The sequence below is a fragment of the Biomphalaria glabrata genome, chromosome 14, assembly GCF_947242115.1.
Source record: "Biomphalaria glabrata chromosome 14, xgBioGlab47.1, whole genome shotgun sequence".
Classification (NCBI taxonomy): Eukaryota; Metazoa; Mollusca; class Gastropoda; family Planorbidae; genus Biomphalaria; species Biomphalaria glabrata.
Window position 1 is genome coordinate 15,996,735 of NC_074724.1, and position 27,988 is coordinate 16,024,722.

The 27,988-nt window shown below is 36.6% G+C and overlaps 1 protein-coding gene across 3 annotated transcripts; it reads right to left on the reverse strand.

Moving 5' to 3' along the window:
* Nucleotides 1–910: 910 nt before the first annotated feature.
* Nucleotides 911–27,396, reverse strand: LOC106051175 (uncharacterized). 3 transcript variants are annotated; one of them, XM_056011245.1, is made up of 9 exons: nt 27,321–27,396; nt 26,462–26,600; nt 24,936–25,021; nt 23,408–23,507; nt 21,764–21,946; nt 10,874–10,918; nt 7,596–7,697; nt 3,067–3,162; nt 911–1,084 (listed from the first exon to the last, which is right to left on the reverse strand). In XM_056011245.1, exons 2-9 carry the CDS (start codon nt 26,577–26,579, stop codon nt 924–926), a joined length of 891 nt encoding a protein of 296 aa, XP_055867220.1. In that variant the 5' UTR covers nt 26,580–26,600; nt 27,321–27,396; the 3' UTR covers nt 911–923. The 3 variants fall into 3 exon arrangements, with proteins under 3 accessions (XP_055867220.1, XP_055867218.1, XP_055867219.1); XM_056011243.1 differs by having other exon boundaries at nt 27,261–27,388; XM_056011244.1 differs by having other exon boundaries at nt 27,264–27,377.
* Between the last annotated feature and the right edge of the window lie 592 nt (nt 27,397–27,988).

Genomic DNA, 27,988 nt, shown 5'->3' on the forward strand with positions numbered 1-27,988 from the left:
CTTGAAACAGAATATAGCAGAACTGAAGTATCAACGTGAACGCTTGAAACAGAATATAGCAGAACTGAAGTATCAACGTGAACGCTTGAAACAGAATATAGCAGAACTGAAGTATCAACGTGAACGCTTGAAACAGAATATAGCAGAACTGAAGTATCAACGTGAACGCTTGAAACAGAATATAGCAGAACTGAAGTATCAACGTGAACGCTTGAAACAGAATATAGCAGAACTGAAGTATCCACGTGAACGCTTGAAACAGAATATAGCAGAACTGAAGTATCAACGTGAACACTTGAAACTGAGAAAACAACAGAACTGAAGCATAAATGTGAACGTTTGAAACTCAGAATACAACAGAACTAAAGCATAAACATGAAAAACAGAACTGAAGTATAAACGTGAACACTTGAAACTGAGAATACCACAGAACTGAAGTATAAACTTGAATATTTGGAATTGAGATTACGACAGAACTAAAGCATAAACGTGAACACTTGAAACAGAGAATACAACAGAACTGAAGTATAGACGTGAACGCTTGAAATAGATAATACAACAGAACTAAAGCATAAACGTGAACACTTGAAACATAGAATACAACAGAACTGAAGTATAGACGTGAACGCTTGAAATAGATAATACAACAGAACTAAAGCATAAACGTGAACACTTGAAACAGAGAATAGAACAGAACTGAAGTATAGACGTGAACGCTTGAAATAGATAATACAACAGAACTAAAGCATAAACGTGAACACTTGAAACAGAGAATACAACAGAACTGAAGTATAGACGTGAACGCTTGAAACTGAGAATACGACAGAAGTGAAGCATACAAGTGAACGACGGAACTGAAGTATAAACGTGAACTCTTGTAACATAAAAAAATGCCTTCTTGAGATTCATATTCAATTTTATTTTTAATCATCATTATTGTTGCCATGGGCATCTTCTCCGTTAGTGAAATAGGTCTTCCTCCTGCGGTACAAGATACAAATTAGGGCCACAAGGACCACGTTGACGACGGGAAGAGCGAGAACGAAAAAAAACAAATTGTCGTCCGTATTTTCACTACCAATCTCTGAAATAGAGAAACATAGACATTACAAACCTCTGGAATAGAGAAACATAGACATTACAAACCTCTGGAATAGAGAAACATAGACATTACAAACCTCTGGAATAGAGAAACATAGACATTACAAACCTTGTCTGTTTAAGGCAGTGTTTCCCAAACTGTGTTCCATGGTACCCTAGTGTTTCCCGAGGCCTGAATTGGTGTTTCACGAACTACTGGAATAATTAACTAGTAGGCCACCAAGTGAATTTATCTCTCTAAAAAATAATCAAAGTGTTCCGCTAAATATTCAGACTGTGCGAAGTGTTCCGCTAAATATTCAGACTGTGCGAAGTGTTCCGCTAAATATTCAGACTGTGCGAAGTTTTCCGCTAAATATTCAGACTGTACGAGGTGTTCCGCTAAATATTCAGACTGTGCGAGGTGTTCCGCTAAATATTCAGACTGTGCGAGGTGTTCCGCTAAATATTCAGACTGTGCGAAGTGTTCCGTTAAGAAAAAAAAACGCTTGGGAACCACTGGGTTAAAGTGATGGTTAAAGGGTCAAAGTGATGGTATCCCTAAAGAAATGTTAACCAGAACTTTTACGAGGGGGAGTTGATGTTGGTCAACAGGTCCACCTGAATGTGGCATATAAGGTGTGTACAATTTTAAGTTACTTTTAGACTTGAGATTGAAAGAGGTAGTCATAGTTGGTGACTGGAGATTGAAAGACTTAAGACTTTGCGAGCTGCAATTGGGCTTTCAGAGAGTTGTGGCAGTTGGAGTTGGAAGCTGAGTGTGTGATAGGATTGTCTTAGAGTAGGAAAGTGTTTCATATCATTGAGAAGTACTTGGTGCTGTGCGCTGTTATTAGCTATTTTTGTTTTGGATTGACTTGATGATGCAAAGAAATTACCTTGTAAATATATTTTAATGCTCAATAAATTGTGAATTAACTAGTACCTTCAATGAAGTCCAGTAGGGAATCGGCGCCGTAATCCCGTTGATTGTTAGAAAGGTTTTATCCAACAACCAGGCCTAGACATGGGATTCCCAATCCCGTGTCCTGTCTAAGGGCTCCCAGTAGTAGCGGCCATAATGACTAGGCAGGAGTGGGCCGTACCACTTACACGGCGCACTGCCCCCGATAACTAATAGTTCACACGCTCTAAGTGGTCAGGAGCAGTGCTGACCATGGGCAGCTTGTTACCGCCACTGCCCTTGCGGGAGCCGCTACTCCAGCTAATCCGGTCACTGATGACGGCCTCCTTTGTGGAACGGTGTGGCGGACTTTTTGGACTGGGGTGCCGTTTTAAATTGCATCTTTTGAGTAAAACTTTTGGCCTAGTATTGGCTTGGGAGAAAGTCTTTTGCAGTGTAACTAAAAAAATTATTACCTTCATACATTTAATATTTCAGGTAGTTTACTCATTATGGCCTTATTGCGTAAAATATAGTGATTATAAATCTCTGGATTATAAAACCTGTTCGCTAATATTCTAAAGAAGGACACAGTTGATTGGATAAAATGACGGAGCAGTTAATTACGTATTTATAAATATATTGTAATAATGTACCAACACAATAAAATACTACACTGCTTCAATAGCGCTACAAACGAAAGGATCTTGTGGCTGTCTGGTAGAGCACTTGGGTTTTGAACCAAGGGTCTCCAACTTTAATTTCGGTGATGACAAGAATTTTGAATTTCGGGATTGTAGGGTGTCCCTGAGTCCGCCCAATTCTCATGGGAACCTGACATCTCTTGAGAAAAGTAAAGGAGGTTGGTCGTGGTGATGGCCATATGACACCTTGTCTTTATATGGTTTGCCCTATGAATCGCAATGTCTGCTTTACTTTATTTTTATGTCATCTGTTTTCTATTTATAAGGTGTTTATGCATCACAATGTCTTATTATATAAATGTTGATTGGTATTGAAATAGTTTGTTGTTTAGATTGTCGTGTGTTTAAATATTCCATTATTACTATAAAACGACTTACCGCATTCAAAATCATCGGAATCATCATCTGAACAGTCTTTATAACACAAGCCACTAAACTGTTCACATTTCCCTGACTTGCAAGAAGTGGGACATTCTAAAAATAGAACATTCCTATCAGGGGCACTTACAATTAGAACATTCTGATTAGGGGCATTCTAAAGTAGAGGGAGTGACGGCATTAAAAGAAACTAAAACACCCCAATAGAAAGAAAACTATATGGAGAGCTCCCTGATGTGGAAACCACCGAGCAGTTCATCTCAGGTATTGGTTTAATCCAGGGGTGGGCAATTTACGTCCCGCTGGCCGAAGTGTTTTATGCGGCCCGCCGACGCTTAAAGAAATCAGGTGTTCCCACACATTACACATATAAAAATGCAAATATATTTATATAAATAATTGTAAATATCTATAGATCTAGAAATAATTGAAACTTCTGATTCTTATCACTTATCATAAACGTCATTCTAAAAAGCTTAATTAAAGTAAACGAAGATTATTCTTAATGGCAATATTTCGAAACGTTCAGTTAAAGACAAACACAAGCCAATATTTATTCAATTTTATCAAAACCTGTGTTGAAAGTGTTGGGTCGGCTTGTACAAGATGGTAAGTGTAACAACTAATGGAGCTCGTGCTTTGACTAAGAAAAACAGGCTTTTTAATAAAATAAAGCATTGAATATCAAATATATTGTTGGAATTGATTTCTCAATGATCTTATTATTGGCACAGAGCCAGCTTTAGGCATAGACAAAGTGCTTAGGGTCACCAATTGGTGAGGGCCTTGCACTATCTTCTTTGTTATTATTTTAGAGAAGAAATAGCGAAACTTGTCCTCAATGTTATTGTTGAAGTACAATAGGTTTGTAATAAATTGAATAATTTTACTGTTGTCTCTTTTTTATTTTATTTTAATTTATTTGAGGCCACCAAATCACTTTGCCAAGGGCCTCCAATTATCTGCCTGCCATAACTGGCAGTTCCGAGAAGTACTTGAAGATTTAGAAACAAAACATTTCGATGTTCGGTAAAACAGTAGGCCGCTGGCCTAGAAGAATATGGAATCTCAAGGAAGAAATAGTTAGGTTCATTGCAGGACATTGACTTTGAGTTTGTTACTAATATTTCTAATGAAGAGTTGAAGACAGACTTCATGTTTATCATTGAAAACATTGCAATGTTTTGTTTCAAATGAAATGTATCTGCATCTTAAATCTTTTCAAACAAAGTTATTCCACTTCTTGAGGCAGCCAGTGAAATCGGTTCTTATCATTTTCCTTTTCTGAAAGGTGAAACTATTTCTAGTGAAATGAATGAAATTACAAGACTTATTTGGATTCCTTGATTGTGGAATTTGAAAGCAAATTTTAAGACGTCAAGATCTTGGAACTAGTTTTCAATACCATCAGCTCACTATTTGATGCAGAAGCTGATTTAGCTCCAGATGACATACCTCCAAGTAAATTATGACCTGAAAGAGTAATTCCAGTGAGTTCTTCTACAGAAGTTTCATGACTGCCAGAAGCTGTATTCCCATACTGAAGAAAAATTTGCTGCGAAGCTGTCACATTATCCGGAACCTAATTCATCTGTGAACACGCTTTATATCGTTTGTTTGAAAATTATGAAGTCTTAGAACAGGTTGATGCTCACTGACTGTAATTTGATAGTAGTCGCAAGAACAAAACAACTAGTAAGCTAGTACTACATTTACAGAACATCATGCACGGATGTAAACAGTGAAATGCTTCACATGAAGTACAATTGTACATTTGTGGTGAAATGTTGGGATGTACAAAGACAATAACAAAATTTTAAAAAATTATTCGTAAAATTAGTTCAAGAAATTGCTAACTGTTGTTGTAATTCCTCAATTGGGAGTAAAAAAAAAATAATAATTTATGCGGCCCGCCAGTCCCCAAATTTTTTTAATGCGGCCCTCGGTAGAAAAAGGTTGCACACCCCTGGTCTAGTCATCTGAACGCTTTAATATAAAAATAAGAGGATAGATACTAAGGGCAGCTACTGCTATGAATTATGATATATTGTTCACGTTCTCGATCACATATTAACATCAGCCTCCAACTCGCGCGTAAGAATGTTTTCACAGCATGTAACAAAGCTGTGTTCTGTAGAGCCATTTAGTGTATTATAGTCACAGTGAGTGGACACTAAATTTCTATTCAATCAGAATCACAACATGTAACAAAGCTGTGTTCTGTAGAGCCATTTAGTGTATTATAGTCACAGTGAGTGGACACTATATTTTTATTCAATCAGAATCACAACATGTAACAAAGCTGTGTTCTGTAGAGTCATTTAGTGTATTATAGTCACAGTGAGTGGACACTATATTTCTATTCAATCAGAATCACAACATGTAACAAAGCTGTGTTCTGTAGAGTCATTTAGTGTATTATAGTCACAGTGAGTGGACACTAAATTTCTATTCAATCAGAATCACAACATGTAACAAAGCTGTGTTCTGTAGAGTCATTTAGTGTATTATAGTCACAGTGAGTGGACACTAAATTTCTATTCAATCAGAATCACAACATGTAACAAAGCTGTGTTCTGTATAGCCATTTAGTGTATTATAGTCACAGTGAGTGGACACTAAATTTCTATTCAATCAGAATCACAACATATAACAAAGCTGTGTTCTGTAGAGCCATTTAGTGTATTATAGTCACAGTGAGTGGACACTAAATTTCTATTCAATCAGAATCACAACATATAACAAAGCTGTGTTCTGTAGAGCCATTTAGTGTATTATAGTCACAGTGAGAGGACACTAAATTTCTATTCAATCAGAATCACAACATATAACAAAGCTGTGTTCTGTAGAGCCATTTAGTGTATTATAATCACAGTGAGTGGACACTATATTTCTATTCAGTCAGAATCACAACATGTAACAAAGCTGTGTTCTGTATAGCCATTTAGTGTATTATAGTCACAGTGAGTGGACACTAAATTTCTATTCAATCAGAATCACAACATGTAACAAAGCTGTGTTCTGTAGAGCCATTTAGTGTATTATAGTCACAGTGAGTGGACACTAAATTTCTATTCAATCAGAATCACAACATGTAACAAAGCTGTGTTCTGTAGAGCCATTTAGTGTATTATAGTCACAATGAGTGGACACTATATTTCTATTCAATCAGAATCACAACATGTAACAAAGCTGTGTTCTGTAGAGCCATTTAGTGTATTATAGTCACAGTGAGTGGACACTATATTTCTATTCAATCAGAATCACAACATGTAACAAAGCTGTGTTCTGTAGAGTCATTTAGTGTATTATAGTCACAGTGAGTGGACACTATATTTCTATTCAATCAGAATCACAACATGTAACAAAGCTGTGTTCTGTAGAGTCATTTAGTGTATTATAGTCACAGTGAGTGGACACTAAATTTCTATTCAATCAGAATCACAACATGTAACAAAGCTGTGTTCTGTAGAGTCATTTAGTGTATTATAGTCACAGTGAGTGGACACTAAATTTCTATTCAATCAGAATCACAACATATAACAAAGCTGTGTTCTGTATAGCCATTTAGTGTATTATAGTCACAGTGAGTGGACACTAAATTTCTATTCAATCAGAATCACAACATGTAACAAAGCTGTGTTCTGTATAGCCATTTAGTGTATTATAGTCACAGTGAGTGGACACTAAATTTCTATTCAATCAGAATCACAACATATAACAAAGCTGTGTTCTGTAGAGCCATTTAGTGTATTATAGTCACAGTGAGTGGACACTAAATTTCTATTCAATCAGAATCACAACATGTAACAAAGCTGTGTTCTGTATAGCCATTTAGTGTATTATAGTCACAGTGAGTAGACACTATATTTCTATTCAATTAGAATCACCTAGTTGGAATAACGTTTCAGGAGAGTGTTTTATTATTTTATTTACATCAATGTATCAATTAGTGCAACATCAGACTGTAATATTCCATGCCAGGGAAAAGATACAATTCTTATTCCTTATGCTAGGACAAATTCCTATCAGTGCTCCATGTTCCCTAGTGCGATCTAGTTGAAAACAAAGAGGGTGGGGGTATATTGAAGAATAAACTTGATCATACTTTGAAGAACTGTGGGAAGCTTGGTGGAGAGGCTAAGTACGCTTGAACTTGGCTTGGGCAGGAGAAGCTCGTTAGCCATTGCCTCCCCCCTCTCAAGGAGATAAAAAAATTGAATTTAAACAACATCTGCCTTAAAGCCGTCGACCATTGGGCAGTGTGCATGCTACACCCTGACAGAGCCTGAGACGCCATGACACCAAACTGTATCGGCCCTTGCCGTTCCATAGGATACATTAGCTGCCTGGAGAGAGGGGAGAATCGATGATTGGGCGACACGGTTTTGACCATAGCTAATGCCCATTTCCACGAGCTGATCCATAGTTGCTTAGCGACTGAACGAGGCCATATATATACCTTAAAAATAACCTTTTTTTTCAGTCATAAATCAGTACTTGGTGTATGTTAATAATGAGCACTTTACCTTTTAGGCATTGTTCAGTGTAGTAGCCTTCCTGGCAACCATCCTCACAGCTCTCGTTGGCAGATAAACAAACGTTGCCTCTAAAGCAATACATAACGCACTCTATAAGAAATAGATAATCAAACCTCGCCTTAAAAGCAATGCTTAATGCATTGTAAGCAAATAGATAAACACACCTGGCCGTACAAGCAATGATTCAAAGCAATGAATCTAAGTGTTACGAAACGATACTCTGACCTCATCTCATTCGACTTTTTTCTAGAAACGAGGAGCGGGTCAGAGAATTCGCAGAGTTAACATGTGTCAATTATAATTAACGAATCAGAGAAAGAGGTCAAGAAAAAAAGTCACATACGTCAGTTTCTAGAAGGGCATAGTGAAGATAACTATTTAGAGTAAAAGTTTCTTGGATTCTATTAAAAAAAAGTGGGGGAAAGTAAGTTAGTTGTAGTCCTTGAGTAGTAGCAGGTCCATTTGTAACTGGTCCTTTGGTAGTAGCAGGTCCCTTTGTAACTGGTCCTTGGGTAGTAGCAGGTCCCTTTGTAGCTGGTCCTTGGGTAGTAGCAGGTCCCTTTGTAGCTGGTCCTTGGGTAGTAGCAGGTCCATTTGTAACTGGTCCTTTGGTAGTAGCAGGTCCCTTTGTAACTGGTCCTTTGGTAGTAGCAGGTCCCTTTGTAACTGGTCCTTGGGTAGTAGCAGGTCCCTTTGTAGCTGGTCCTTGGGTAGTAGCAGGTCCCTTGGTAACTGGTCCTTGAGTAGTATCAGGTCCCTTTGTAACTGGTCCTTGAGTAGTAGCAGGTCCCTTTGTAACTGGTCCTTGAGTAGTAGCAGGTCCCTTTGTAACTGGTCCTTGAGTAGTAGCAGGTCCCTTTGTAACTGGTCCTTGAGTAGTAGCAGGTCCCTTTGTAACTGGTCCTTGAGTAGTAGCAGGTCCCTTTGTAACTCGTCCTTGAGTAGTAGCAGGTCCCTTTGTAACTGGTCCTTGAGTAGTAGCAGGTCCCTTTGTAACTGGTTCTTGAAGTGTTGCAGGTTCTAGAATTGCTACGTTCCATAAGTCTCTGAGTACCTTGGTTCTTTGAAGTCAATTATTAGTGAAAGTAAATTTTAAGCTAAGAAGATGGAAAATCTCAGTTGTATCAGTTCGTTCAAGTGTCATTACGATGTAGATTTATTATTTTAGTGTTTTTGTGAGAATATATGTCAAGTAATGTTGTAGTAGGAATTACTGTTATACATGTTTTGAAGTTAATTAAAAGTAAAAAAAAAGTATACAAGTTTCCTAAGTGTATTTTAGTCATTTTATATTTCTCCAGTTTTGTTTGAGCCCATTAAATATACTGAAAGCAAAAATAAGATTTGTAATGTAACCACAATCATAATATAAAATTATCAACAAATAAGGCAGAAAATAAATTAGAAATCGACACACTAAGCAAATAGATAAACAAACATCTCCTTTAAAGCAATACATGATGAACTCTAAACACATAGAATGCAGAAACAAACTTCGCCTTAAAAGCAATGCATAATGTCTTCTAGACTAATCTAGACGATAAGATAATTGATTAGAAAAAAATGTTTTAACACAACTATTGGTAAAAGTTAATATAACATGTCGATATTCTATTCATTGCTTCCACCTCCCAAATACGTTTGCCGCCAGAGCCGCCTATTGTAACGTTGAAAATAGTATATGATAATGCATATTTAGATCATTCTGAGATGTTTGAACTAAAACTGTTAGAAGCCTAATCATGTAGCGAACGAAATAGTTTCACAAAGGCGAGCAAAAAATGTCTATGTAGCTTTCGGTATGTTTGGGCAGAGGAAAAGGATAATCATTCATGATTAATTCACTTCAGTTCCTGAGTTTGCTTATAAATTGCTTCACATAGACACATTCCATTCATAGATCAAGTTCTCATCTTTCATCACGGGTCTACAGAAAGTCGTCGTTGAAAAGGAGTACAAGCGTGACTTTATTTTCTATTCAACTGAAAAGATATTATCGATTGGTATGAAGAAAGCGTGTGCGTTTCAAGAGACCAATCGTATAGAAGTCCTCAACACTGTACTGCAACGTCAGAATATGTGGACAGTGTAGACCAATAGCTCGTTACCATGTCGTACAGACCTGTGAAGTGTCGAAGAGCTATTGGTCTAAACTGCCCACATGCTGTGACGTTGCAATTCAGTGTTCAGGCCTTCTTAACGAATGGTCTCGGTGTTTCCAAACTTTCTGTCTAGAGTGACACGTTCTTTGTTTTAGACTCTACACATTTACAAAGTATCTGCTACGTAACAACCAAACGTCTTCAAATATTTTCGATGTTCGAAAGATTTCTGGAACGATTAATAGCCATGAACCGAGGTAGGCCAACTTACTGTAGATCTATCACTTGTAAACCAAGCTTTTGACACTTGACAGGCGTAAAATAAAGCCTCACTACGGGTCTATTTCTCAGATTGTCGTTCATCAATGATGCCATCCCATGATAGTGGTGGTACGGCTACTCTCCAGGTTGAGGGGTTTAAGAGATCAGAATAGATACTATTTTGACAAAGGGCCAAGGAAGTTAGAAAGTTTTGCCAAATATCAATAAGGGAGACAGTTTCGATCACAAAACGCCCGATTGCTTCTCATTATTTCGTCAAAGGAAAATATTATCTGAAGACAACAGTGCAGCTTAGTTGACTCCCTCATTTATGTAAGAATAATAATTTGTATATCGACTGTAGGCCAGTGGCGTAGCTAGGTTATATGATATGATGCCCCGTGCGGCCCGCTACGACACTGGTGTAGACTCAAGGGGCAATGTAACAGACATAAATAGCAGAGTTCAAATGACAAACTAAATCTAAGACATGTTTCGAACAGATAGGTCTTAATGAATTTACAAAACTGTTATTGAACAGATAGGTCTTAATGAATTTACAAAGCTGTTATTGAGCAGATAGGTCTTAATGAGTTTACAAAGTTGTTATTGAGCAGATAGGTCTTAATGAGTTTACAAAGCTGTTATTGAGCAGATAGGTCTTAATGAATTTACAAAGCTGTTATTGAGCAGATAGGTCTTAATGAGTTTACAAAGTTGTTATTGAGCAGATAGGTCTTAATGAGTTTACAAAGTTGTTATTGAGCAGATAGGTCTTAATGAATTTACAAAGCTTTGATCCACTCTATCTGTCCATCTTTCTGTATGGTAGTTTTTTTTAAATTTATTTTACAAACCTCGGTACATCTTAATATATAATAATAAACCATTAAGTATTATTACCTGAAAAATTGGCAATAGAAGTAGTTTCTTCAATAAAGCCTTGATCTGGACAGAAGCAAGGAAATATATTGTTGATCGATATGTATTGTTAAACGTTAATACACACACACACACACACACTCAAATACACCACAAAAAAAAACGAAAACGAGCCTACATTCAAACCGTAAGCCACAGGCCTTTTAAGACATTTATAAATCAACATAAACACACATACACCAACTAGCATAAGCACTCGTAAGCCTAAACAAATGTCATCCTACATACACAAACTTATAAGCAAAACACACATACACACTGTTCTATCAAGTCTTAGTTCCACCTAGATGAAACGGATAGTGGTCGTATCATTTCGCATTTCATTTTGTACTTTGCAGTGCTTCTTTATTGGAAGACATTTTTCTAGTAAACATTACACACTCAAGGTCTTCCATTAAAAGTCCAACCAATGATTTGACTAGGACGGGTGAACTGGAAATGCTAGTCACAAATTGTTTATATACATATTCAACTCTTTAATGAATAAAGGTATATACATTTTAGTCAAGCTGGTAAAAAGTGGCACTGGATAGATCCACATGGAGAGCGAGCATAAAGGCAGGGTCCCGGATTGAAGATGCCTTGCACAACAGTAGTAGAAAGTAGGGTGAAAATGCAACGGCGCCTGGTAATTACTTATGCCCAACCTATGACCTCAGCTGTGTATCAAGGATTGGCCTCTTTAGTCACACAAGGAGTTGCAAAAGGGAAAATCATATCTCTCGGGACGTCAATTACCAAAGGACTGAATATAGGTCTAAATATTTTAGTCCTAGTCCTAAAATCCTAAATACATTAAAAAAAAATTAAAACAACAACGACTAAAAAAGAAAAAAAAATGATTGTCAGGGGGAGGTATAGCGAGAATGAATGTTACTTTAATATTTTGGTTATGATAGTTATATCCCTTTGCTTAGGTACTCCCAGGCCCAGGTTATGAATGTGAATAGTTTTGCACGTGATATGAACTGAATGATTTAGTCTTAATTAAATGTGTGAGAGAGTGTGTTAAGCTAGTGAGGTCTTGCTCCCGGTCCAGGAAGGTTGGACGTTGCTTCCTGGACTGGTGTTATGTATATATGTTTCATAGAGTTGATGGACTGTTGTTTTGTGTATTAAATATTTATTGAGATTCGATGCCATTGTGTGCTTATTGGATTAAAGCATTGTTTATATTTCCATGGACATCTATAGTTGACGTTGAAGTGTCTCAAGTAATAATTGCTCGTAATAGTAAAATTTAAGTAACCCCTAACGAGCCGAATGAGCCCAGACAAAGACAAGCATAGACAAGAACACTGACAATGACCCACCTGCTACTTACATGTACACAGGGAAGGATATAATACATGACCCACCAACTACTTACATGTACACAGGGAAGGATATAATACATGACCCACCAGCTACTTACATGTACACAGGGAAGGATATAATACATGACCCACCAACTACTTACATGTACACAGCGAAGGATATAATACATGACCCACCAGCTACTTACATGTACACAGGGAAGGATATAATACATGACCCACCAGCTACTTACATGTACACAGGGAAGGATATAATACATGACCCACCAGCTACTTACATGTACACAGGGAAAGATATAATACATGACCCACCAGCTACTTACATGTACACAGGGAAGGATATAATACATGACCCACCAGCTACTTACATGTACACAGGGAAGGATATAATACATGACCCACCAGCTACTTACATGTACACAGGGGATGATATAATACATGACCCACCAGCTACTTACATGTACACAGGGGATGATATAATACATGACCCACCAGCTACTTACATGTACACAGGGAAGGATATAATACATGACCCACCAGCTACTTATATGTACACAGGGAAGGATATAATACATGACCCACCAGCTACTTACATGTACACAGGGGATGATATAATACATGACCCACCAGCTACTTACATGTACACAAAGAAGGATATAATACATGACCCACCAGCTACTTACATGTACACAGGGGATGATATAATACATGACTGTCACAGTCCAGTTTTAGAACCTCTGTGACATGAAGTGACACGCAGTCACCTATTGTAACATTCCGTGCAAGCACGAGGTTATGTGAATAAGTTAAAGGACTCTAAAATAAGGGTCAAAAGTTAGTTAGTGAAGAACTCCAGCAGAGAGTGGATGTACGATTTTCTCTGTCTGTAATATGAATGAATATTAATGAATTTGATTTAATGTTAACTTGAGAGTTTTCTTTGGACTTGTATTTTGAACATTTCATAGATGTGACTACTTATTCCACATGGCATGAACAGCCAGTATTTATTGGTGTATATTTTGTGACGGCTGAAGTCGCCAGTATTTTCTGTAATTTATCTATATACATAATAAATTCCACGTCTGCTACCACTGTGTTCACCAGTAATTCTATATGTGTCATTGGAGACTTTAGTATATTAGTAATGTTGCGCACTTGCAAATCTAGTGCGTCTAATAAAGTACATCGCTAAGAGGTGTGTTATAGCCGTACCAGAAGAGGTACCTACATCACACGGACGTACCCACGCCGCTACACCTACACGAAAAACCAGGTAGCGACATTTGGTGGCCAGTATGGCTGTTAACTAACAGTATGGACCTACAACATTTGGCCTTTGGTGACCAGTAGAGGAGTCTTAAAAGGATCTCAATCGCCTCTATAGTAAACAGCGCAAGACTACACGTTAGACCGGTACTTTTTTCTCAAGATGGCGGCTAACTAAACAAGTACGAAATCCAGCCTGCCCACAAGATCCATTCAAGTAACACCTGCATCCTGAGATCCATTCAACGCCAACCCTGTTCCTACATCTACCTCTGACACCTGTCCGGTGTGAAACAGAAATCGACTCGATTCCTATCTAGAGCTACAGATGTCGTCTGAAAGAAAGAGCCATACCAGTCAAGACATCGCTTGATGACACTAATCACAGATACACCGCTTCATCATTAGTGCTCGCCACTATTCATCATTGGCACACTCGCACCTTGATATGGTCGTACCTACTTGTGATCTTCCCAATCATCGTGGATTATTATTTTGGATTACTTGACAGAGCATTTGAGCATTTGAGCCATCTTATGGCATTGAACTGGATTATTTTTCTTCTACCACTTTAATGCTCATAGTAACGTGTATTCGTAAATTGGATTACTTATACATGGATTATTATTCTTAAATTGGATTACTTATAGTATACATGGACATGGATTATCATTCTTAAATTGGATTACCTATACATGGATTATTAGCGAACCACCCAAGCTATAAGAGGATTAAACTACACTAGTCGACAAGAAAAGAGTCTGTAAGTCACTATTAACAAATTAAATACATGCATATGATTATAAAGTACATGGATTTTGCCTTGATGTAGCAGTAATTAAACTTGATTGTTAGTAGAGTTAGTAATTGATAACTCTTGGCATTTTGGAGCCATATTTTGATTTCATTTCTTCTAAATATTTTTTTTTAAGGGTGGCTGGAGAGGGACTATTGTATGAACTATCATAACAATAGGATCTATTAGGGTCTATCCTATTTGTTCTCTAACCTCTATAAGGCCCAATGCGTTTGAGGCTCTCCTTGTTGGTACGGAGGTCATAGAATATAGTGGGAAAATATTTATTTAGCTGTTGAGTCTTGTTTGTATTTCTGTCAGTGTACTTAATCTGTATCTATATTGTTGTTTGTTTAAAAGTCCTGTATCCATATATCTGTATTTCTCCTGTCACATTTCTACTTTTTATTAATTTCTTTAAAAGCAGACTGTGTTGTTCTCTATATTGTTTCTGTGTTTGTCCTTTTTACTTATACTGTACATATATTTTTCTTTCTCTTACTAATTTACATTTTTTACTATTTTACTCTGGCACAACAGCACACATGTATAACATATATTGATATTTGTGAATATTGAATTTGAATAGTTTATAATTGAGCAACTGAGTAAATTTTGATCTAGATCTATACATTGGACAATTATCACTACATTCTTTCATTACATTGTAACCATTGATTGAATTTTTTATATTATTGTGTAATATACACATGTTAAATAATTGACACACACTGTATTGACAAGTATAACACAGTACATTTTTCTTTCTCACTTAATTAACTACACAAAGCATTAAACATGTCTTCCTATGACAAAATTTTAGAGCTAGTGAAAGTCATGGAACTAGAAGGGGATGAGAAAAAGGAATTTATCAAAAAAGAATTAGAAAAAGCTGAAAAAGAAAAAGATAGAATAGAAAGGAAAGAAAGGGAGGAAAGGGAAGAAAAGAAACAAATTAGTGATAGGGCTGAAAAGGATAAAGATAGGGAAGAAAGAGCTGCTGAAAGAGCTCATCAGAAAACATTAAAAGAACTAGAAACTAGACAAAAAGAACTAGAACTAGAAGCTGCCAAAACAAATTCCAACATTAATACCCAACAGTCAACAACAAAGCCATTCATCTCCAAATTCCACAAATACAACTCTAAAGATGAAACACTTGAAAACTATTTAGTCCAATTTGAGCATATAGCCTCAACCTATAGTCTTAACAATGAGGACATGGCCAAACACCTACTAGCAAATTTGTCCGGAGAACCCCTCAACATCATTTCCACCTTAACTGTAGACCAAAAGAAAGACTATGCAGCAGTAAAGACTAGATTATTAGAACACTTTGGAAAAAATTCAGATTTCTATCGTAAGTTGTTCAGGGACACTAAATTGAAAAAAGATGGGGACTTCAACAGGATAATATTCGACATGAGGACTAACATGATAAAATGGTTAGAGCTAGCAAAATGTGACATCAAGGACCCGACACAAATGCTAGACATGCTACTTATTGACAATGTCCTCAACAACGTGACAGACTTAGTTTTTACTTTCCTGAAAGAAAAGAAGATCAAGACAGAGACTGAACTGATAACGAATCTAAATCTATTTAAAGACAGTCACCCTGGACACACGATTGACAAAAGAGACCTACACCAACTAGTAGCCACAGCAACAACATTCAACAATAACAACAATGACAAATTCAAATGGTCCAACACCAAGACTTGTTTCAATTGTGGGAGAAAAGGTCACGTAAAAAACCAATGCAAAGCTCCTATAAACTACAATAACAATTACAGATACAGAAGTTACACTAGTTACCACAACCCAAACAGCTACAAACAAAACAACAATAATTACAATAATAGACCATATAGACTACACCAGAGTGCAAGTCCCAATGAAAGAAGAAATTTTGCAAACAGTTACCAACACAATAGCTATAACAGAAACAGGCAATCTAGAAGGGACCAATATAACTACCACACAAGCAACCACCCAAACAACTACAATAGAGGAAACAATAGAAACAACAGTGGCAATAACACCAACACCCATAGAGAGGAAAATGTAGCCTACATGCAAGCAAATAAGTCCAAAATAAAAGTCTTTCCATCCTATGTTAATTCTAAAGAAGTAGGATCAATTCGGGACAGTGGAGCCACGGCAATAATAGTTAAAGCCTCTTTAGTCGAACCAGGACAGTATCTAGAAGACACAGTAAAAGTGACCTATGCAAATATACAAAAATTCGATATTTGCAAGACCGCTAAAGTCCTAATAGAATCACCCTGGATTACAGGAGAACTAGAAGCCATAGTTATGGACACCCCAGCACAAGATCTAATAATAGGCAATGTAGATGGTGTAAAAGATCCAACACTAGAAGAAGTTATGCAATGGGCGGAAGATAGACAAAAATATTCCCTATTTAAACATGAGGCACTATTAGCTCAAACCAGATCACATAAAAAAATAACACCAGAAATAGAATGCCCCACTGTATTACTCAATGAAATAGGTATAACTAGGGAGGAACTAATAGCTATGCAGAAAAATGACACCACAATACAAGACCTCTTAAGCAAAGATTATAACAAGATAAATTTAAATAACCACCATATAGAAATTAACAACTTAGCCATTAGATATAACAGGAAAGAAAACTGTACTAGACTTCAAATACTAATCCCTAAAACTTTAAGAGCTAAAATATTAAATATGGCACATGATGACCCCACAGCAGGACACTTAGGAAAAAAAAAAGTATATGCTAAGATAGCCAACAAATTCTTCTGGCCAAAGATGGGAAAGGACATTAAGAACTATGTAAACAGTTGCACAGAATGTGCCAAACAAAAAACAGTGACTAGAGCCCCATTAGAAAAATCAGATAAATCTCACTATTTTTGGGACAAAATTGCCATGGACATAATGGGACCCCTAACTACCAGCAGTAAAGGGAATAAATATATTTTGGGTATCATTGACATGTCCACTAGATGGGCAGAGGCATTTCCTCTAAAAGATATAAAGGCTATTGACATATGTAATTGCTTAAAAACACTTTTTCTAAAATTTGGATTCCCCAATAAGTTACTGTCAGACAATGCATCAAACTTTAAGCCCCACCTTAACCAGGCATTTGCAGAAATGACTAACATCCGCCTAGTCCATAGCACTATCTACTCACCGCAGATAGAGAAATGGAACAGAACTGTAAAACAGATGATATATAAGCTAGAAAGAGACTCAATGAGTACCTGGGACCAGACTCTTAGCTATGCTATATTTGCCTACAACACTAGCATCCATGAAACCACTAAATTCAGCCCCTATGAGCTTGTATTTAACAGAAAACCAAAAGGACCGTTAGAGTTATGGGCTGACAACATGTTAGACTTAGAAAACATAGAACAGTACCATCCTTGGATAATTCAGACCAAACAACAGCTTAGACAAGGAATAAAACTAGCAGAGATAAACATGGACAAAAATTTAGAAAGGCATAGGAAAATAAAAAACAGAAATAGAAAACTAAGAACACTAAATGTAGGTGACCAAGTTTTTGTTAAGATAGAAAACAAACACTGTAAAGATAAGAATGAGGGACCATTTAAAGTTATAGAGAGAATTAATAACAAAGTGTACATCATTGATAAAGATGGTAGAGAATGCAAACTCAATATTGACAAACTTGTAAAATTGGATAAGAGACAAATAACTGACACAGACATAATTGAACCTGATCTAGAAACCAAACACAACATACAAGAACATATAGTAAGCACCATAAACACCACACACAACAGTAGTCCAAACATTGAAAATGATATGTTACAGAACTTGACAGTTAAATATAGTGATGTAATTACACAAAAGCTAGGATGTACCAATCTGATAGAACACACAATAAAACTTAACAAAGCACTACCAACTAAGACAAAAGCCTATAGTATCCCCAAAGCATATGAGGACTTAGTTAGAACAGAAATGACCAACTTAATTAAAGATGGGAAGATAGAGAGATCAGAAACATGTAAATATGCATCACCCATGGTCATTGTAAAAAAGAAAGACAGTGGAGTAAGAATCTGCTGTGACTTTAGAGAAATAAATAAATGCACAGTCATAGACCCAGAACCCCTACCAGACACTGACAGCATAATTACAACTTTAAGCAAATCATCCCTATTCACAACAATGGACTTAAACAGAGGCTTCTGGCAGATTAAAATGGACCCTGACTCTAAGGAATATACAGCATTCAAATGCACTATGCCAGGCCTAGAAGGTATCTATGTCTGGAATGTCATGCAATTCGGCTTAATAAACAGTACAGCCACATTTCAGAAATGCATGTCAAAATTATTAGAAGGCATAAATAATGTATTGTCTTATGTAGATGACATTTGTTTTTTCACAAACTCACAACAGGAACACATTCATGTACTAGAGCAAATATTTTTAAGACTAAGAACACACAACATGACATTAGCCCCCAAGAAATTAAACCTAGCTAAGCCTGAAATCCAATTCTTAGGATATTGCATTACCAATGACAAAATTACACCCACTGAAACAAACTTAACAAAGATTAAAAACATAAAAGAACCTAGGACCAAGAAAGACATGAGATCATTATTAGGACTTTGCAACTTTTATAGAAAGTTTATTCCAAATTATGCACAGATAATTGAGCCCCTTGTTGAATTTACTAAAAAGAAGCATGGAAACACAATTTGTATAGATGAAAAAAGTAGATTAGCATTAAGCAACTTAAAAGATAAATTTAATGAGAAGCTAGAATTAGCCAGTATTGACCCAACAGCAACACTATCACTATACACTGATGCCTCCAACACTGGTATTGGGGCATGCTTACTACAGCAAAGAGAGTCATTTTTTTAAGCCAATAGTACACATCAGTAGAACACTGTCTGAAACAGAAAAAAAATACTCAGTGATTGAGAAAGAATTATTAGCCATTGTATGGTCAGTTGTAAAACTCAAGAATTACTTGTTAGGTAGATTTTTTAGCATTAAGTGTGATCACAAACCATTACTGGCACTAAAAAGAAAAGATCTAAAAAATGACAGGATAAACAGATGGACACTCATTCTCTCAGATTACAAATTTGATTTAGAAAGCATTCCAGGACATGAAAATGTAATAGCTGACTTTTTATCCAGATACATAATACATGAAAATGAAACAAGTGAAAATAATGACATTAAACACATTAGCCAGGACATTCTGATAGAGTAAATAAGCAGTACAAAACACTTAGAAACAAGCAGTAGTAGTCAACTTGCAAATAGGTCATGACACTTTATTGTTACACTTTTCTTTTGGGTCATGATGACATTTATGCTTATGATCAATAACAGATCATCTATTTGCTCATTGTATTCTATTGTCAACTTGTAATATGACAAATGCCAGATGTGTTTATTCTGTGTGTATATATTGTATTTCATTACTGATTGTGCACAGCAATGTAAACAATGAGATGTAAACAACAGTGAACTACTTGAACTGTTGACCTGAATCTTTTTTTCATAACAACTCACAGATGTAAATATTGTCTAAAATTTTTACACACCTGAATACTACAATGAATGTTTGTAAACATGGAAATTTGTTTACTATTGTACTTCAATACTACACTCAGACTATTTATAGTAGTCTTATGCAAGGTCAACCTTGAACTGGATTGACATGTATCTGAAAATTTTTTTTTATTTTATTTTTCTTGATGATGGCAAAACTTAGAATAATATTTTGACACAGCACATCACAGTTGTAAATAAATATGAAATTTTTTTTCTGTAACCATTTTGAGTAAATTTACTCAGTGTGTCAAATGATACACATTGATAATGTTGTGCATCTACAATTATAGTAAAACATTGGATGTGGAATAACTTGTATATTTTTCTCTTTTTTATATTCATTAGCATGTGATTGCATGTACAAATATTTTTTTAAGTACAAATGTATGCATAAAGTTTGTTAACACTTGATGGAGGTACTTTTCATTACAATTAATGTTACATTTCAGTGATTTTGCTCTCAGTGAATTAAGTATATAAATGATTTTTTGGACTCAGTAATTTATATGATGTTATACATAATTACTAAGATTATATAAGATGACATGAGCAATTGGAGTGAACTTACAGCACTTGATAGAATAATGGACTAAGCTCATATATATTTGTACAGTGATATTAATGTAAAATATATTTGTCAAAGATTTTTGGTCAAAAATCTTTTTGGAGTGTGGGGCGTATGTCACAGTCCAGTTTTAGAACCTCTGTGACATGAAGTGACACGCAGTCACCTATTGTAACATTCCGTGCAAGCACGAGGTTATATGAATAAGTTAAAGGACTCTAAAATAAGGGTCAAAAGTTAGTTAGTGAAGAACTCCAGCAGAGAGTGGATGTACGATTTTCTCTGTCTGTAATATGAATGAATATTAATGAATTTGATTTAATGTTAACTTGAGAGTTTTCTTTGGACTTGTATTTTGAACATTTCATAGATGTGACTACTTATTCCACATGGCATGAACAGCCAGTATTTATTGGTGTATATTTTGTGACGGCTGAAGTCGCCAGTATTTTCTGTAATTTATCTATATACATAATAAATTCCACGTCTGCTACCACTGTGTTCACCAGTAATTCTATATGTGTCATTGGAGACTTTAGTATATTAGTAATGTTGCGCACTTGCAAATCTAGTGCGTCTAATAAAGTACATCGCTAAGAGGTGTGTTATAGCCGTACCAGAAGAGGTACCTACATCACACGGACGTACCCACGCCGCTACACCTACACGAAAAACCAGGTAGCGACAATGACCCACCAGCTACTTACATGTACACAGGGAAGGATATAATACATGACCCACCAGCTACTTACATGTACACAGGGAAGGATATAATACATGACCCACCAGTTACTTAAATGTACACAGGGAAAGATATAATACATGACCCGCCAACTACTTACATGTACACAGGGGATGATATAATACATGACCCACCAGCTACTTAAATGTACACAGGGAAGGATATAATACATGACCCACCAGCTACTTAAATGTACACAGGGAAAGATATAATACATGACCCGCCAACTACTTACATGTACACAGGGGATGATATAATACATGACCCGCCAACTACTTACATGTACACAGGGAAAGATATAATACATGACCCAACAGCTACTTACATGTACACAGGGAAGGATATAATACATGACCCGCCAACTACTTACATGTACACAGGGGATGATATAATACATGACCCACCAGCTACTTACATGTACACAGGGAAAGATATAATACATGACCCACCAGCTACTTACATGTACACAGGGAAGGATATAATACATGACCCACCAGCTACTTACATGTACACAGGGAAGGATATAATACATGACCCACCAGCTACTTACATGTACACAGGGAAGGATAATCTTTTTTACAATCAACATTTTTAAGTCTTTTCACTGTTGTGTCAAACACTACACATTCGCCGACAGACGTGGGAAATTGAGCCGCCCATAGCTGTCTGTTCAGCGGCGTCTTGTCATAGTTCCACACAAAAGTTTTATTGATTTTTTTGACGTCAATCAAATCTGAAAAGAAGTGGATAAATGCCAATGGAAAACATTGTAAGGCAAATTCTGAGAAAAATCATGAGCGATCTTTAGGCAGCTTGCAGCACACCGTGCTACCCCCTGATAGAGCCTGCCATGCTAGTGATCTCAATGTTCATTTGAATAGATCAGCTGTGTAGAGGTGTGTGGATATCATAGTTCCAACCATAGCTAATGCCCAGACATTCATCTCATCTCCGATACAACATATAGTATATATACATTGTAACGAGTCTCCTATCCAGGCTATCCAGGCTCTCTGCCAAACTGCATCACACGACACCACCAACTGAAAGAACTTGACAACTCAGGGCTTCAAATAATGTAATAGTTTAATGTGGAATAAATAACAGCCAATACTGTACAATTGGCAGCACGTAACATAAGACTGTAGAAATATCTCTCCGTTAACACCCGTACCGCCGTATCAACTCTTGCACTGGTCTCTCCGTCTCGTCTCAGACTTGTACTGAGCCGTCTTACTAAACCCACTTGACTATGACATCTCCGGTCTTTATATAGGGTCCCTACTGGCCTTCTGGAACCGGACGGAACATCGCTCGACCCTTCTGGTTAATCCCATGACCACATCTCTCGTGACGCTTCTGAGCTCTATTCACTCTAGATTAGATGATTCACGTCACAGCTGATCGCTCGTCTAGCGCTACCCTGGGATGATTGGCGTTGGCTGACTAAACACATACCGCTACCCCGTGTCACCACCAGGTTTAGTACAATATATATATATGTATGTATATAAATATAATTGTGCGTGTATATATTCTTTTCTACGAGATGAACCATAGTCAATACGCCTAAAAGAGGCCAAAAACACTATAAAGAACTAGAATCTTCTCTATTTACCCTGAGTACATCTTTACTTTACATTAGACTCAATAAGAATCTTTTCCGGGGGAGGGGGGAATTCGGGCGGACTAAACATTTTCTTTCTTTTTTTTAACATTTATTATACAGTAGTTATTGAAGGCAAAGTAATCGCTCTTACAAAATATCATCAACTTTATAAAGTGGAGGTTGGACTTATTTACGTGGATCAATTAATTACACAACTACAATGTATATGTATGGAACTGAGAAATACATTATCACCTGAAAGGCCACATTAGGAAACTCGAGGTTGTCCTTTACAAAGGTTTGAACATATTTCATAATCATAAAATTAGTTTTGGCTTTACATGTTTCCAGGCTATAAAGTGCTTCTTAAAATGTCGTCATAAGGGAATTACCGCTTTCGTACGTAAGCGAGTTTTAATCAAGGGTTTACATTTGGAAATGAGCTCAGGAAGGATTCAACTGTCTTGCCTCGTTAGCCAATTATTCTACAGAGCGAGGCTCAGTCACGTGGTACTTGGTAAATAGTTTGAATGATATGTTACTTGATGAATCTACCAAAGAATATAATTGAAAAAAAGGACTTACGAAAAACGTCTTTACTCCCATAGCAGTCTTGGCCAATCTCGTCTAGTCTTTCCGTTGTGTTGATGATAGCAAATTTTGAAGTTGAATAATCGCATACGCCCTGAGTAACAAACAATAGATGTACACGTTTCGTAAACATATTTTGTTTCCTATTGCTATCAATTGTTTATGTTTTCTCTGACTTTGTGTTTGTGTTTTGTCTGACTTTGTGTTTGTGTTTTGTCTGACTTTGTGTTTGTGTTTTGTCTGACTTTGTGTTTGTGTTTTCTCTGACTTTGTGTTTGTGTTTTCTCTGACTTTTTTTTCTCTGACTTTGTGTTTTCTCTGACTTTGTGTTTTCTCTGACTTTGTGTTTTCTCTGACTTTGTGTTTTCTCTGACTTTGTGTTTTCTCTGACTTTGTGTTTTCTCTGACTTTATGTTTTCTCTGACTTTGTGTTTGTGTTTTGTCTAACTTTGTGTTTGTGTTTTCTCTGACTTTGTGTTTTCTCTGACTTTGTGTTTTGTCTGACTTTGTGTTTGTGTTTTGTCTGACTTTGTGTTTGTGTTTTGTCTGACTTTGTGTTTGTGTTTTGTCTGACTTTGTGTTTGTGTTTTCTCTGACTTTTTTTTCTCTGACTTTGTGTTTGTGTTTTCTCTGACTTTGTGTATTCTCTGACTTTGTGTTTTCTCTGACTTTGTGTTTTCTCTGACTTTGTGTTTTCTCTGACTTTGTGTTTGTGTTTTCTCTGACTTTTTTTTCTCTGACTTTGTGTTTGTGTTTTCTCTGACTTTGTGTTTTCTCTGACTTTGTGTTTTCTCTGACTTTGTGTTTTCTCTGACTTTGTGTTTTCTCTGACTTTGGTTTTCTCTGACTTTGTGTTTTCTCTGACTTTGTGTTTTCTCTGACTTTGTGTTTTCTCTGACTTTGTGTTTTCTCTGACTTTGTGTTTTCTTTGACTTTGTGTTTGTGTTTTCTCTGACTTTTTTTTCTCTGACTTTGTGTTTGTGTTTTCTCTGACTTTGTGTTTTCTCTGACTTTGTGTTTTCTCTGACTTTGTGTTCTCTCTGACTTTGTGTTTTCTCTGACTTTGGTTTTCTCTGACTTTGTGTTTTCTCTGACTTTGGTTTTCTCTGACTTTGGTTTTCTCTGACTTTGGTTTTCTCTGACCTTGTGTTTTCTCTGACTTTGTGTTTTCTCTGACTTTGTGTTCTCTCTGACTTTGTGTTTTCTCTGACTTTGGTTTTCTCTGACTTTGGTTTTCTCTGACTTTTGTGTTTTCTCTGACTTTGTGTTTGTGAATCATCACACAAAAAACACACAAAACAATTAGGTAATTTAATAATGATTGTTAAATTATTTTGTTTTGATGACGAAAAGGGAAATAAATATCACAATATCGGGACTATGAGTTGTTAATGTGAAAATTTCCCCCCTTTGATAATCATTTTTTGTTAATTTTTTATTTGGTAGACTATTTTACCCCTATTGATAGTAATTCCCTTGAACACCATTCCTTTATAAATACTTTAAATGTGCTGCTGCTTACCGAAAGTTCATTAATCTTGAGAAAGCGATGATAGCAGGCAATGCACACCCCAGCGCTATCAAAACAATTGTCAAATGGCGAAAAAGCTGACAATGTCATGGATTGAACAAAGAACATTTTGTTAGCAAAGGCAAGGATGTTTAAACAAAATAAATGGCAAAGAAAATGATGACATGACATTCTTTACATGACAACACGACGTGGTGTATCATGATAAGTCTTAGCATTAATTTATTTCATCATCCTCTTCCTCCTCATTATCTAATTCATTGTGAGTGTGGGCTTCAAATCTTCACTCCCAAGAGCCCTAGACTCACTGCTAATTATTCTTAATGTACTCCCCCCTCCTTTTTCAGCAAATATGGGGAAGACTTTGCAGTGGCGCCTTACCCCCCTCCCCCCAGACCATTTGGCTGGAAGCGGGCGAACTTATTCATGTGGAATGTTTACAAAATTTCTCAAAAATAATTATGCGAATTATTGATATTTACCAATGCCTGATTGATCCTTTTTACAGAACTATGCCCGCTATTCTATCTAACGCGAACAAATACAAAAGCAATGTGCCAGTAACAATTGTGGATCAGACGGATCAGACGCTATTCTACTTCAATCTTGCACTCGGGTGGAAACTATCACTAGAGGAAGTGATTAGGCTAAATCCTGTGGGAATGTCTAAAGGAATGCAAGAGCTTTCCCATTGCACGGTGCGAAGTTGAAAGAGAGCTTCCACCACTTCCACGTCCCAGTCGATAACCCATGCGCCATTTCTTAAGTAACCGTTACACTAATGACGAGTCCTGCAAGGTTAGCTTGGTAAAGCAAAGGAAGATAGCGGGGGTTCCCCATGTGCTCGGCCTTTGGCCATGTATTCTAGTCCATGCACCCGGTGTGTCAGACACATTAATACTAGAAGTGTTTCATAAAGACATTGACTTGGACCTCTTTCAGACAAAGCACTTTGTTCAAGCAGGCTTACAAGCGTAGAGTTATACATATTTACCAAATAGAAAGACGTGAACGAAAAACATTTGTATTGGATGAATCTTTAAAAAATATATACACAAATAATTAGTGGTTCTACAGAAAACTGGAAAAAGAATGCAAGTGGTCTATGACGGAACTTTGGCAACCACTGTGTTAGAAGGAAATCACAATTTGTAGTTACTTGAAGTAAGCTACGCGGTGGCTGAGTGGCGCTTGGCTTCCGAACAGAGGGTCCCGGGTTTTAATCCTGATGAATTTTGAACTTCGGGTTTTTATGGAGCTTCTGAATTCATCCAATTTTAATGTGTACCTGACATTAGTTGGAGAAAAGTAAAAGCGGTTGGTCATTGTTTTGGCCACATGACACCCTCGTTAACCGTGGCTCACAGAAACAGATGGCTTTTGCATCATTTGCCCTATTTATCGCAAGGTCTGAAATGGATACTTTTCATTACTTAAAGTGCTTTGATTATAACACTCCAAACATTGTGTTCACTAATAAAGATATCCACAGATGTAATTACAAAAATTGGCAATACCTTGTACTACAAGAAAATCCAATAAACAGATATACTTGAAATATGTAACCAGAAACTTGAAGTATATGCCATGTCGATCTAGTGTCTTCTTTACAATCAACGCATAGGACAGAGACATTTAACACTGGTCACTGGAATTCTAGTTGATTAAAAGATGAAATAAATGTAAGTTTATTACATCCAAAAGGAGCTATATCCTATAAGATTTGAACTACAAAGCTGTAACGATACTAATACCGCAGGGATAATTTGAACTCCGTGAAAAAGAAACTTGAATCTAGATCTTCATGCACACTCAAAGTGTTTTTTACAACACCAACAAACATTAATTCTGTTTATGTTTTAGTCTTAGAGTCTAGATTATCTTATCTTATCTTATACAGACAATTCTTAAAAAAAAATAATTACGTCCTAAGCATTTTATGCGTCAATCTAGTTATGCATGTTAATCAATGACTTAAACTCTGATAAGCCGTTGGTTTTCCTGGCTGCTTCAGGCTCTAGGAAAGATGGAGCGTATGCAATAAGAAACTCCCTCTATTTGTGTGCATTTTTGAGTATTTCATAACATTATTTATTTCATAAGCTATTATTTCTCTAGCATATAATGTATCTTGATATCCTGCTAAGAACTGCTGTAGACAGAGGGAGGATTTGGTAAAGTGAACTGTCACAGCTACAACGAAAGTCAAGGGACATATGAGATGAATAGAGGTCTATTTCTAAAATGAAGTTATTCTGATCCATTCATAATAGTTAGCAGTGTAAGTATATAGACAGAAGAAAACATATAACTAACTACATGTAATGATTCTATCTGTAAAGCACTAGATCTAGATCTCTACTAAAGTCTAACTACACAGTTCATTCTCCTTTTTTCTTTGTTTACTAAGGAAGTCCATATTTTAAAGGCGACTGCATTTTCGCACTATTTTTTCTTCTCGTTTTGAAGCGTGATTTTTTTGTGGGTGCGCAAACACTTTGACACTTTGCTTGTGTGGTGTGCCCGCTGGACTGTCGTTTGGTTGTCTCAATGGTCCAGGGTTCATACCCTGCCCGCTGAAATCCCCCCGTCGTCCTGCAGGAGGTTTGGACTAGGAAGTAAATTATCTTCAGCTCTGACTGATCATCCGAAACATGTTAAACATCAAGAGTCAAATCCTCGTTCATCAGAGACTGACTACTAGCTTCTTGCTACGTAATTGCTATTCCTCTAAACTACCAGCAGGTTGCGACGTCGCGGGTCAGTTTGCTGGTCTTCTATAACGATTGACCTCGGTTCGTATCACCAGGTGCCAGGATTTCAAGTGTCCATTTTCTTTTTTATTATTTTTCTAATCGTCCAACATAAACTCCAATGTCAATTTGGGGAACTATAAGACAAGGTGTTAGGTTCTAAAGATTAATAAGTGCTGCATTTCACTGAACTACGCCATTCAAGTAGCTAATTATTTAGCCATATCTCAACAGGACAAAGCCATTATTTGTCAGGTCAACACACGTTTTCTTTTCGTCTTCTGTGATAGG

Excerpts from the sequence above, each read along its gene's own strand:
- LOC106051175 (XM_056011245.1), bottom strand. The coding sequence starts at position 26,579 with ATGTCTCTGTCCTATGCGTTGATTGTAAAGAAGACACTAGATCGACAT. Across the intron at positions 21,947-23,407 it reads TGGGAGTAAAGACGTTTTTC|ATTTGATTGACGTCAAAAAA; the intron begins GTAAGTCCTTTT and ends ACTTCTTTTCAG. Across the intron at positions 3,163-7,595 it reads CACTGAACAATGCCTAAAAG|AATGTCCCACTTCTTGCAAG; the intron begins GTAAAGTGCTCA and ends TTCTATTTTTAG.